The 12795-nt window shown below is 40.1% G+C and overlaps 1 protein-coding gene across 8 annotated transcripts in view; it reads left to right on the forward strand.

Moving 5' to 3' along the window:
- PALS2 (protein associated with LIN7 2, MAGUK p55 family member) overlaps nucleotides 1–12795 on the forward strand; it is a 75715-nt gene that overhangs the window by 36979 nt on the left and 25941 nt on the right. For 6 of the 8 annotated variants that reach the window (XM_084896342.1, XM_084896341.1, XM_084896339.1 and 3 more), the window contains 6 exons: nucleotides 1259–1358; nucleotides 1699–1767; nucleotides 3282–3443; nucleotides 9139–9341; nucleotides 10792–10920; nucleotides 12320–12468. In XM_084896342.1, the coding sequence (XP_084752468.1) occupies nucleotides 1259–1358; nucleotides 1699–1767; nucleotides 3282–3443; nucleotides 9139–9341; nucleotides 10792–10920; nucleotides 12320–12468 (812 nt within the window). Of the gene's footprint in view, nucleotides 1–1258; nucleotides 1359–1698; nucleotides 1768–3281; nucleotides 3444–9138; nucleotides 9342–10791; nucleotides 10921–12319; nucleotides 12749–12795 lie in introns of those variants that run through there. The other 2 variants (XM_084896346.1, XM_084896344.1) reach the window with 1 other exon arrangement.

Genomic DNA, 12795 nt, shown 5'->3' on the forward strand with positions numbered 1-12795 from the left:
CCTTGCCTTAACACAGCTTTCAGAATAATAAGGCTGTTTTTGTCATTGTTTACGTTGGCCAACACCACAGTGTTCAGAACTGGAGAAAACTAGCAAATCGGAAAGTCTAAACTCCCTTAAACTGTAAGAGTCTCGTTGAAAAACAAGCTGTGAGAGAAATGGACCAGGACCTAGCTCCAAACTCTAAATCAAACTGAGATATCAGAAACTCACATTAGCTCTAATAAGTTATATTGGCTTCTGAGGGGAATGAATTACAAGAATGAGAACAATCTCACTGGTGTGTCCTTATATTTAAATTAAGACGTCAATCTGTACAACTGCACTGTGCAACAGGTTAGAAACCTAAGAAACGAGTAGATTAAATTAAGTTCATGATTTCGAGTAGTTTCCACTGAGTTTCTTAGACTGCTCACCTGAAAAATCTGCCTTCTGTGGCTGTTTCCTTTATTGAACTTTCCCAATATTGTCTTTTTCCCCACTTTTTGAATGCCATCTCTCATCTAATCCTTTTCACCATTATCTCAGTTTCTTCCTGCATTTTGTGGTCTGTTCCTTTAATTCAATTTTTTTTTCCAGGATTTTAATTGATAAAAAATGTACCAGATTTTTTTTTTTTTTTAATGCTAGTTTGTTAGAATAAAGCCACTAACTTTGTGGGATAAGCCACTAGTAGCCAGTTCTCCAGCCACTATATTAAACTAGCACTTCTTTGGATTTTACTTTGAAAGTTGGTTCTTGACAGTAGGTGAAGTTTTACTCTTTTTAACTTACTGTTTCTCAGGATACTCAGATTGCTGATAGCGAGTTAAATGCTCCCCTCTGTTTCCCGATGCTGTCTGTCTCTTTGATTTGGCCTCAGGAAATACCAACATGGTAGGATTAAGGCTGATAGTAATATCTTACTGAAGGATGCTAGATAAAATGTCCTGTAAGCACATAGACTAGCATTTATTCCTTTCTCTTCTTTGACTAGCTTACTGTTATAAATAAAAGTTTTTGTAATTTAAAGAGCCTGTGTACTTTTTTATTTTGGTCCCAAATTGTTCTTACAGGTGGTGGGTGGGTTGACTAGGTGCCACTTGATTCCTCAGAGCTAAAGTGTTTAAATGACTTGACAATGCCATGGGTTTAAATCTCAAGGACAGTTTTAAGAGCAAATGTGGTATTTTTTTACTGACTACTGCTTGTTCTGCTTTTTAGAATACCGTCTCAAGTTTTGGTCACTGAGATATGCAATTCATTAATTTGATTCTAGGCTAGCCATGTAAAAGAGGGAGGAAGCGCTGGGCTCATTCCAAGCCAGTTCCTGGAAGAGAAGAGAAAGGCATTTGTTAGAAGAGACTGGGACAATTCAGGTGATGAGCTTCGCGTAATAAGTAACAAGTGGTCCTCTGTGGACACCTTCTTTGCCTCTTTCATTGGAATTAGCGAGTGAATTTATTTCCTGTATGTCTAGAGTTCACCCCTCCCATCTGCTTTGTTGTGTCGCTCTCAAAAGTAGACTTTTTGATCCCTTTCTGCCACCTGCTGGTATGGTACCAGAATTCAGTGGCTCGCCTGCCCCATCTGCTTTGTAGGATGCAGCACTGGGAAGATCATGCTTCCCCCCCCCCCCCCCCCCCCATTGAATCCACAGAGCAGTGGTATCCTATTTTGACACTCTGTTCAAGTTGTATTTGTCTTTTCATCCTTCAGGACCTTTCTGTGGAACCCTAAGCAGCAAAAAAAAGAAAAAGATGATGTATCTCACCACCAGAAACGCAGGTGTGTTAGCAGGACTTTTTGAGAAGCCCACATGAAATAGCTTTACGTTGTTAATCGGTGTGGCAGAGTCTACATATATAATTCAGATTAGTACCCAGTTCAAGCAGTTGGCAGGTGAACACATGGTGCAATTTAATATGCAGACATTATTAAATCCTTATGTTATATGTGCTCATACTATGCCCAAGGTGCTTATTTTGTAAGTATAGTTTATAACAGTGAATTGCTTAGGATGCTTATATTAATAAAGGAGCAACATTATCATTGGAACTATTTGTTTAGAGAATTTTAGTAATTTATGTGTCATTTCTAAAGAGCAAAATGCCTTTATGAAGGTATGAAAGAGTTATGATTAGAGGCAACTATATTCAGGCATAACATTGTCCATGGCTCTTTTGGGAAAATATTACTGACCAGATGAATCTTAGTTGGATCCAGGAGGACTCTTTCTTCACTCTCTCAGACGGAAGGAAAGATAAACGTGACAGCTACCGGAGTCACTCCTGTCAGTCCAGAGGCTGACAGCAGTGCATGCAGCTCTGGAGGCGCACTCGGAGGACTGTCAGTTTAAAGCACTCTCTGGACTTCAGAGCCGCCTCTCCACCGGCAATGAAGTAAACAGCATATCTGAGGGAAATAACAGAATAGTAAATTAGAATATAATACTGAGAAAATAGGCTCTCCCTCCACGTTGGCTAAGCTGCTGTGGGGAAGCTATGCAAATATTGTAGTTGCTGTTAACATAACCTGAGAAGTATTACTACAGATGGAGAGTGATGACCGTAATGATGGCAGTGGAATATTTCATACTCAGTTTAGCCTTACTATTCATGAAATATGTGTTCTTAAGCCTTTCTTATAAAAGAGGAAATTTGTAATTTTTACCATTGACTATGAATATAATTTTGGAATGTGTTTCCACTGAAAATAATTTGGATCCTATATTTTATTTTATACATATTTTCAGAATCTTAATATTTAAATGTCAGTATGTTGTCTATATGCATTTATTAATCGAACTTATTTGCAGTCACCAAGATAGTACTTATTCATTTATATCACTGGAAGGGCACACTCGTTCTATAAGGACGTATTGAAGCCACCACGCTAGGTATACTGCTGTCCTCAATATCTGATACACAGCTTTTAGCTGAATAAATTACATAAAACTATTTGTCACCAGATTATTTATATTAAAGGTATTATTTCTACTCACGAATTGGTAAGAAGGTTTTATGGGTAGAATATCTAATAAGGATAAAGCACGGGCATTTTTCTAGCTTCGCTGGACAAATTTTTAAGAAACAAATGAATGGCAGCAGATGTTTAAATCAAAATGTAAAATAGTTTCTTCTACTTTATCAAATTAATAGAAACAAATCTGTGCCGAGTACAATTTAAGTGATATTTCACTATCATGCCTAATAAGTCATTACTGAACAGAGAACAGCAGAAGTTTCTCATCCACATGCAAGACAATTGAATGCGGTGTTTTCCATGTCTTTTACCTGCAGAATTTGACCGTCATGAAATCCAGATCTACGAGGAGGTGGCCAGAATGCCTCCCTTCCAGAGAAGGACGTTAGTGTTAATAGGAGCTCAAGGTGTGGGGCGAAGAAGCTTGAAAAACAGGTTCATAGTATTGAATCCCACTAGATTTGGAACCACGGTGCCATGTAAGCTGTGTGTTTTCTTCTCTGTTTAGTTGGCAAGAAAATGTAGTGAGGGCACATAATGGTGACCTTTAGTGTCAAATAGGTTTTTATTATGTCAGTGAAAACAAGCGAGGAGAAGATATGGGCAGCTGCTTCCCGTCAGCCTGCCGCCTGGTGGCAGTCACTGCTCCAAACTCTGTAGATCAGAAATGCTCAACACAAGTAGTGAGAGTTGTGGCCAAAGCAGCACTAACTTCGTTGTTTCTTTTACTTCCGACGTCTATGTGGAAAGTTGTATTTTTCACCCATTTTGGTGTAAAGAAAAGGGAGAAACCTGCTGGGTCCTCAGTCATCTCCCTGGCAGTCCCTTTGTTAATTTGTGTGAGCCTGCAAGGCCATATCCTGGTTTTGGATAGCACAGCAAGAGGGATTCGTCTGTTTTTGTTTTTGTTCATCAGTTTAGATGTTCCATAAGTGAGTGAGATTATGTGATATTTATTTTCCTCTGACTGGCAAAACAGATCCAGAGACAGAAAAGCATTGATCAGATTGTCAAACCTCAGAGGGAAGGTAGGGGAGGCTGGGGCTAAGGGGAAGAGATCAACCAAAGGACTTGTATGCATGCATATAAGCCTAACCAATGAACACAGACACCAGGGGGGTGAGGGCATGATTGGAGGGGGTGGAGGGACAGTGGAAGATAAGGACACATATGTAATACCTTAATCAGTCCTATATAATAAAGAATAATATGCAAATTGACTGTCACACCCTCACAAGATGGCTGCCTGTGACCAAACTGGCAGGGGGGTTAGTGAGGGACGACCAAACGACTGAACAAGCAGGCTGTGTGTGGCGACCAGGCCAGCAGGGGAAGACAGTGGGGGTGACCAGGCTGGCAGGGGGTGGGGCAGTTAGGGGCGACCAGATCAGCAGAGGAGACAGAGGCAACCAGGCCAGAGGGCGAGGAGCAGTTGGGGGTGATTAGGTGGCAGAGGGGGTAGTAAGGGAGTGACTAGGCCAGCAGGGGAAGGAGCAGTTGGGAGCAACCAGGCCAGCGGGGTTTGGGAGGGTCAGTTGGGGGAGACCAGGCAGGTGAACAATTAGGAGCCAGCAGTCCAGGATTGTGAGAGGGATGTCCGGGCCTAAACTGGCAGTCAGACATCCCCCAAAGGGTCCCGGATTGGAGAGGGTGCAGGCTGGGCTCGGGGGGACCGCCTCCCCCCTCGAATTTCATGCACCAGAGCTCTAGCAAAAAAATAAAAAAGGGGGGAATTCATCTTCCAGGACAAGCAGCATTAATTAAGGTCACAGAGATTTTTGGAGAAAATAAAACGATGCTGATGAGAAGTATAACTATTAAGTGAACCAAATACTCATTTTATGATTTTTGCATTCTTTCCTTATTTGCATATTTACATGGAAAGTTCAGTAGTATTGTCAGAAGTATGCTTGATGAGAATGGGATTAGATGAAGGAGTTAGATATCATCGACTTATTTTAAGGACTAATATACATTTGCTCTGTTTCGAAGATGCACCGGCCTTTTCTTAATGTACAGTAGTGCCCTTAAGCTGTCCCGAGTCAGACCATAGCCTGACGCCACTCCATCTCTTTACGATGAGTTTCTCCGTTACCCAGTTTGTTCTGAGGACTAATTCTCAGTGAGCGATCTTAGTGCTGCAGTTCTTAGGAGCCGGTCGGAGGAATAACCTTACCGTTGCCCTCACGTGCTGTTTGTAATCCCTTCAGGGGAAGGCTTTCCATTGTGAGCACACGAATGACTCAGCTCAGACAAATCCTGGTTCAGAAGTTATTAAAGCCTCACGGTGGTCAAAGAATTGTAAAGTATTTTATTTTTAGCAAGTTAATACATGTCCAGTATTTTAATCAAGTAGTACTTAACTAATGGAAAATATAACCCCTGTTTTCTTCTACCCCCGCCTGGGGCCTACTTACTAGAAACAGTTGCTTTTCTTCCTTTTTGCTATTTCTTCATTGTCTTCATTCTGCTAGTTCTTGCCTTGTCCCATGGGGCCTCATCTGTTGACTTCCTGACTATCCCCCAGTGTAGAGGTGACTCTAGTTGCAGTTAACCCCGCTTTATTTTCTCCTCCCTCTTCCCCCACCAAGCAATCACTAGGCGTCTGTTTTCTTCTCTTTACCTCGGTTAATGTGTATAGTTTGTTTTAAAGCAAAGGCTCACTTACCTATGAAGTCATGACTTTGGCTTGGAAACCTCTGTCTCAGACCTCCGTCCTTTTACTCTTGTGAGTACCATGGGCTGTGTCTTGGCTGCCCCGTTGTTGCCACGGTGATGTCATTCCTTTTGCTGCTGTCCTGGCCAGAAGCTGTTGTTCCTTTCTTGGTTTATTGCCTTGTTTTGCTGGGCACATCTTCTCGTAACTTCACAAGGAATGGTGTATGGGATGTCATTTGTGTATCTCTGTATTTGAAGATGTATATTATCTGCCCTATATTTGATTGATTACTTAGCAGAGAGTAGAAATTCTAGATGGTAAAACTCAAAAGATGTAGTTCTTGAATCCAGTTCTGTTAAGAAGTTCATTGTCAGACCTAGCCGGTTTTGTTCAGTGGGTAGAGCGTCAGCCTGCAGACCAAAAGGTCCCTGATTTGATTCCAGTCAAGGGCACATACCTTGGTTGCAGGCTCCTCCCTGGTCCAGGCCCTGGTCGGGACATGTGCAGGAGGCAACCAATTGATGTGTTCCTCTCACATCAATGTTTCTCTCTGTCTTTTCCTCTCTTCTACTCTCCCTAAAAAAAAAATTAAAAAAAGGAAAAATATCCTCAGGTGAGGATTAACAACAACAAAAAAAGAAAGTTCACTTTCATTCAAATTCTTATTTGGGCCCTAGCTGTTTTGGCTCTGTGGATAGAGCATCAGCTTGAGGACTGAAGGGTCCTTGGTTCAATTCCAGTCAAGGGCATATTCCCGGTTGTGGGCTCGATCCCCAGTAGGGGGCATACAGGAGGCAGCTGATCAGTGATTCTCTGTCATCATTGATATTTCTGTCACTCCCTCTCCCTCTCCCTTCCTCTCAAATCAATTTATATATATATATACATATATATATATATATATACACACACACATACATATACATATACATATATATTTATACTTATATTTATATTCAGGGTCTTTTGTGTTACATTTTGTTGTTTTTCAATATTTTGAATTTAATATGATGTGTCTTTCTGTGCATATTTTGTAACTCGTGGTGCTCATTAGTGGGCTTTCTGCCACGATAAAATTTGCCTCGCCGGACATTTCACAGAAATGTAATTATGCAGTGTGTGATGTTTTATGATGGCTTCTTTATTTACCAAAGTTCTCAAGGTTCATCCATGTTTCAGCTGGAGTCAGCACTGAGCTTCTTTTTATTGCTGAGTGCTATTCCATTTTATGGCTCCGCCACATTCTGTTTATCTGTTCATCACTTGATGGACATTTGGATTGCTCTGTTTCTTAGCTGTAATGAATAATGCTGCTGTTAACATTCGTATACAGGTATTTCTGTGGACGTGTACGTTTTCTTTTTCTCAGAAATGGAATTGGTAGGTCCCATAGTGACTCTGTGACTACATTTTGAGACTGCCACATTGTTTTCCACAGTGGCCATATTCTTTTACACTCTCAGCAATGTGTGAAGGTCCCCATTTAAAAAAAAAAATATATATATATATATATATATATATATATATATTTATTTATTTATTTATTGGTTAACAAAACAGCTTTCAGGTGTACAATTCTATAACACAGTACCTATATATTGTATTGTGTGTTCACCACCCCAAGTCAGGTCTCCTTCCATCACCATCTATCCCTCTCTACCCTCTTCTCCCTTCTCTCTGGCAATCACTGTACTGTTGTCTGTGTCTGTGAGAGGCTTTTGTTGTTGTTGTTTCCTTAATTCCTTCACCTTTTTCACTCAGCTCCTTAACACCCCTCTTCTCTGATAGCTGTCAGTCTGTCCTCTGTATCTGTGAGTCCTTTTTTTTTTTTTATTAGTTTATTTTGTTCATTGGGTTCCACATATAAGTGAAATCATACAGAATTTGTTTTTCCCTGACTGACTTATCTCACTCAGCCGCATAATACTCTCCAGGTCCACCATACCGTATTCCATTGTGTAGATGTACAACCGTTTTCTTATCTACTCGTGCGCTGATGACACTTGGGGTGATTCCAAACATTTTGACTATTGTAATGATGCTGCAGTGAATGCAGGGGTGCATATATTCTTTTGAATCAGTATTTTGGGTTTCTTCGAATATATTCCTGGAAATGGAATCGCTGGGTGGTAAGGCAGTCCGGTTTTGATTCTTTGAGGTAACTCCACGTGGATTTCCACATTGGCTGCTCCAGCCTACGTTCCCACCGACCGTGCACAGGGCTTGTTCCTTTTCTTCACATCCTCGGCACCACTTGTTTGTTGATTTATTGAGTTTGAAGTTCATTTTGTTCTTATAAAAGTTTTATTGATGTGTCATGTTTATTACAAATAGTTTAAATACCATCAACTTTTGATTTGGATTACTTTCTAATTTTAAGTGTATGTGTTTAATGGTTTCTTCAGATATTCTGCATGTGTATTTGATTAAAAGTTGAAAACTTTTTTACATCTGATCCAGCCAAGCTCAGATTAAGGCTAAATTTGAAAGAATCTCTCTTTTGTGTGTGCGCCCCCCCCCCCCCCGCTTCCTCCTTCCAAGCTAGTCTTCACAGGTTGGCAGAGGGTACGACCTAACTCTGCCTCTTTGCAGCAGTGTGAGAGGTGATAACAGTCCATCCTAGCGTGGCCCACATTGAGGGGAGTTGTATGTCTCTGAAAGTACTTAGAGCTCTACAATGTCAGACCAAAGGATCCTTTAAATTTTCACTTGGTTTCTTTGTTCTCATTCTTTGAGCAAGAATACACATATCAGATCAAAATAGAGATAGTTAATAGACCTTAATAACTTTGAGGTGTGGCTAGTTCCACCACTAAAGCACAAAATATAATAAATAGGAGAATAAGTGGGCAGGAAGCTGAAATAAAGGTATAGAGGCAAAATAAAGGATAACTTGTGGGTAAAAGTACACTTTAGAAAATTGATAATACCAACTAAGAACAGGAGATCTGCTCAGTGGCGTGGCACTCAGTTAGGAAATGTTAAGTGACAGGAGAGGACATATTGATATTCCTGAGGAAAGGGGGGAGTAAGTGCAGGTCAGCTGGAAGAGGTATTCACTTGCAACATACCTCACACTTACCAGGATTCACCGTAATTAAGAATTTAAATGCAGGGCTCTGCTTCCGGGTAACTATATTTTGAGTTTCAAACTGACCTTATCAAGCACATATTTTTAAATACAGATTGTATATTGGGAACTACCTTTTAAAGCATTCCTATAAATCAGGGATCAGCAAACTATTTTGCTCAAGGGCCACATGGTAAATATTTTAGGTTTTGCAGGTCATCTAGTCTGTCCTGCAACTCCTCCACCAGTATAAAACAAGTGAAACGTAGGTAAGAAGGATGAGCGTGGCTATGTTCCAATAAAACTTTATCTGCAAAAATAGGAAGCAGGCCAGATTTGGCCTTAGGCACTAAATGGAAGTATCTTAAGCTACCTTGTTCATTTCAGTCTGTTTTCTAAAATCCTGCATTCTCTTTGTGTAAATTCTCGACATAATTTTATTTAGTTACCTCAAGGAAACCAAGGGAAGATGAAAAAGATGGCCAGGCATATAAGTTCGTGTCACGGTCTGAGATGGAAGCAGATATTAAAGCTGGAAAATATTTGGAACATGGGGAATATGAAGGAAATCTCTATGGAACCAAGATTGACTCTATTCTTGAAGTTGTCCAAACTGGACGAACTTGCATTTTGGATGTCAACCCACAAGTAAGCTGCGTGGATTCCGAAGCTGATTTTTAATTTTATTTCCCGTGGAGTTTTTGTTCCGTTTTGATTTGAGATTGTGAAGGTAGCTCTTTCCCTCCATTACCTGCTGGTAATGGAGAACCTTGTTATGCATCCACTAGTTAAATAAATCTCTGACCAAGTCGCCAAGCACTAGACACATGGCAGAAGGTCAGTATTTGTTTAGTACTTGTTCAAGTAATACATGAATGCATACATTAGAGCATGCGAAATTTAACCTTTCAACCAGGCTGCAGGATAGTCATGGGGATCTAAAGGACAGCCTAGGAAATGTAGTAATATTGTAATAACTATGCATGGTGCCAGTTTGGTGCTGGAAATATCAGGGGGGACACTTTATACAGTATATGATTGTCTAACCACTGTGCTGTACGCCTGAAACTAACGTAAAATAATACTGAATTTAAACTGTAGTTGAAAGAATGTTTTAAATTAAAGATAAAAAGGGAAAAAAATAATTTAAAGATAAAAAGGAAAAAATTTGCAGTCATGCTCCTTCCCACTCAAAATACACACACACACACACACACACACACACACATTCATTTCATTCTCATTCCATTCCGTGTCTCTCTCACCGACCCCTTCCCACTCTTCTGCTTTCAATCTAATCTCACTTCCCTACTCAGAGGTAAATATTATTGAGTTCGGTGTGTATCTTCCTGTCTTTTTAGTATGCCTTAAGTAAAAAATGACGTGTGTGTATATATACAAGATTTCCCAAAAAATGTATACACACACTTTGAATAATTATAAAATCAGTGTTCATTAAAATACATTTCATTTTAATAGCTATCAGCTGTTAAAGCATGTATACACTTTTGGGGACACTATATATTATATATGTACACACACATCTATATACATGTATATATATGTTTTCTATTTTTGTTGAGACTTTTATATAAATGAAAAATTCTATACAAATTCTTCAGTTCTTTTTATTAAATAATGTTTCTTGAAGACCTTTTCATGTTGATTACTATAGAGCTTTTTTTAATCTTTGTAACTGCTGCATAGTATTTCTTAATATAGACATATCTTAACTTATGTAACCACTCTCCAGCTAGTAGACACTTAAATTATTTTCTAGCTTTTTCAGTATTAGCAGAATCCCACCATTAACATAAAAACGTTTACAGCAGTCTTGCTGGCTTTTGGGTACTTCATTAATGTAACTCTTTCCTTTGTTCGGGAAGCTCAAAGGGTAGAGAGGTTGGAACACAATTAATGGATCACTGTTTTCGGGAAGTACTGTATGGAGTCAAAGGATGGAAGTGGGGCAAGTGTTAAATTATGTTTTTAATCCTTAGGAAGAGGCAGGTAGACTTCGGTTACTCAGTGAAAAGAAAAGGGAAATGATACAGATCCCAATCCTATGTAAGCGGTGTGTGGCTCTTGTCCTGCACAGGCCCTGAAGGTGCTGAGGACGTCGGAGTTCATGCCCTACGTGGTCTTCATCGCCGCCCCGGAGCTGGAGACGCTGCGCGCCATGCACAAAGCCGTGGTGGACGCCGGCATCGCCACCAAGCTTCTGACGGTGAGCACTTCTCTGAGGTTAACCGTGCTACTTCCTCCTACGATTGGTCCTTTTCCTATTGTCACGCTGGTGGTTCCTGATTTATATATAGGCAACTCGCCTCGGAGCTCTGACTCGCATACTTGGCTGTCCCACAGGCATCTTAAACTCAACATGTACAAAGTAGAACGTGTGCTTTCCCTCCCCCCCCCCCAACCCCCCAAAAACCATGTTCTCTCCAGCCCTACTCCCCAACTCTATGTCTTCTAAACACACCCGCTTAGCTCATGCTAGAGACCCAAGAGCATCTCCATTCAGTCATTTTCCTCACTTTTCACCTCTACCCGTCAGCTAATCCTAATGATTTTGTCACCAGCAGAGGTAAATAGAGTGGGTCATTCCCATACCTTTGCCACCATCACAATCCAGGGATGTCTCCACTGCGTCTGGGTCCTTCATGACCTATTCTGTGTTCATCTCACCTTACCGCTCCCCTCACCCCTTGACTGTCTGGGCCTCCTGGTGTCTTACACATCCAGTCATTTCCCGCTTGGATTTGGCATTGCTGTTTTCTCTGCAATAAGTTCTTTCTCTGAAAGAATGCTCTCTCTCCCATTTGTGGTTCTCAGTTTAAAAGTGATGTACTCAGTGTCTTTGTAAGTAGATCCCTGAAAATGTGTTGTTCCTGATTATTTTCTTTTATAGAACTTACTACAACTCACAAGTTCTTGTGTTTATTTGCCCTTCATCCGTCTCCTTCACTGTAGGGTAGGAACCCCCTCTGTCCTATTTATTCATTGTTCTATCCATAAATAATGAAACACAGTAGACACTTTAATAGAAACTCAATAAGTATTTGAAGAGCATGTAGAATTGTGAAATTTCAAAACACTTGTAAAAGCTTTTCTTAGTCGTGTAGAACCCATTATTTATTCCCCCACATTATTTTAAAATGACTAGAAATATTCTAGGATATATAAATAATACTAGCAAAAAAATAATAATGTGAAGTTAGTCTTCAAAATACACTTGTAAGATTCTCTTTCTTGGAAATAGGCAGAAAATTTAGCTTTGAGCTTAACAGTCACTAGAAATAGGGTTCCATAATCTAGAGTCCATTAGATTTCATCCTAAAATTATTGCCAGCAGTTTTTTAAATTAGGAATCTTATCCTAATGTCGATGAAACAGAAGATACAGGGTACTCACAGGCACAAACATGAACGCGTTTGGGAAGATGGGAACAGGAACAGGTAGCAATGTCTTTTTAACCCTCTCTGGATTAGATTTTGAGAATTAATATCAGAATCACAATGAAAAATTATCCAAGCTACTAATTTCTTACCTTCACTCTGAGCTGCTATTTAAACAAGTAAATATACCTTATAATAAAAACATTTCCTTTTAAAACTCTTCAACAGGACTCTGACTTGAAGAAAACAGTGGATGAAAGTGCGCGAATTCAGAGAGCATACAACCACTACTTTGATTTGATCATCGTCAACGACAATCTAGACAAAGCTTTCGAGAAACTACAGACTGCCATAGAGAACCTGAGGATGGAGCCACAGTGGGTCCCCATCAGCTGGGTGTACTGATGAGTCAATAAGGTTCACAATTAAAACACAGCTCTTAGAAAGTGACTACAGCAAATAACCCGCTCCCGAGAAGCGCGTGCACCGAGGAGAGGCCTGGGCGGCGGGCGTCCTGCCGCAGACTGACATGCCCCTACACTCTTCCCAATTTTTATAGACACAGCGGTTGGGAAGGTGCACTGATATATAACTTATCTTAATTTTTCTAACTTTTTATGGACAATCTATTCATATCACATAAAGAAATGCGTTGAAGCATTTTGTATATGTTCTGATTTAGTGCCCTTGCCTTTTCCATCACA

Source organism: Pipistrellus hanaki (genome assembly GCF_964339955.1).
Source record: "Pipistrellus hanaki genome assembly, chromosome: 10".
Lineage (NCBI taxonomy): Eukaryota > Metazoa > Chordata > Mammalia > Chiroptera > Vespertilionidae > Pipistrellus > Pipistrellus hanaki.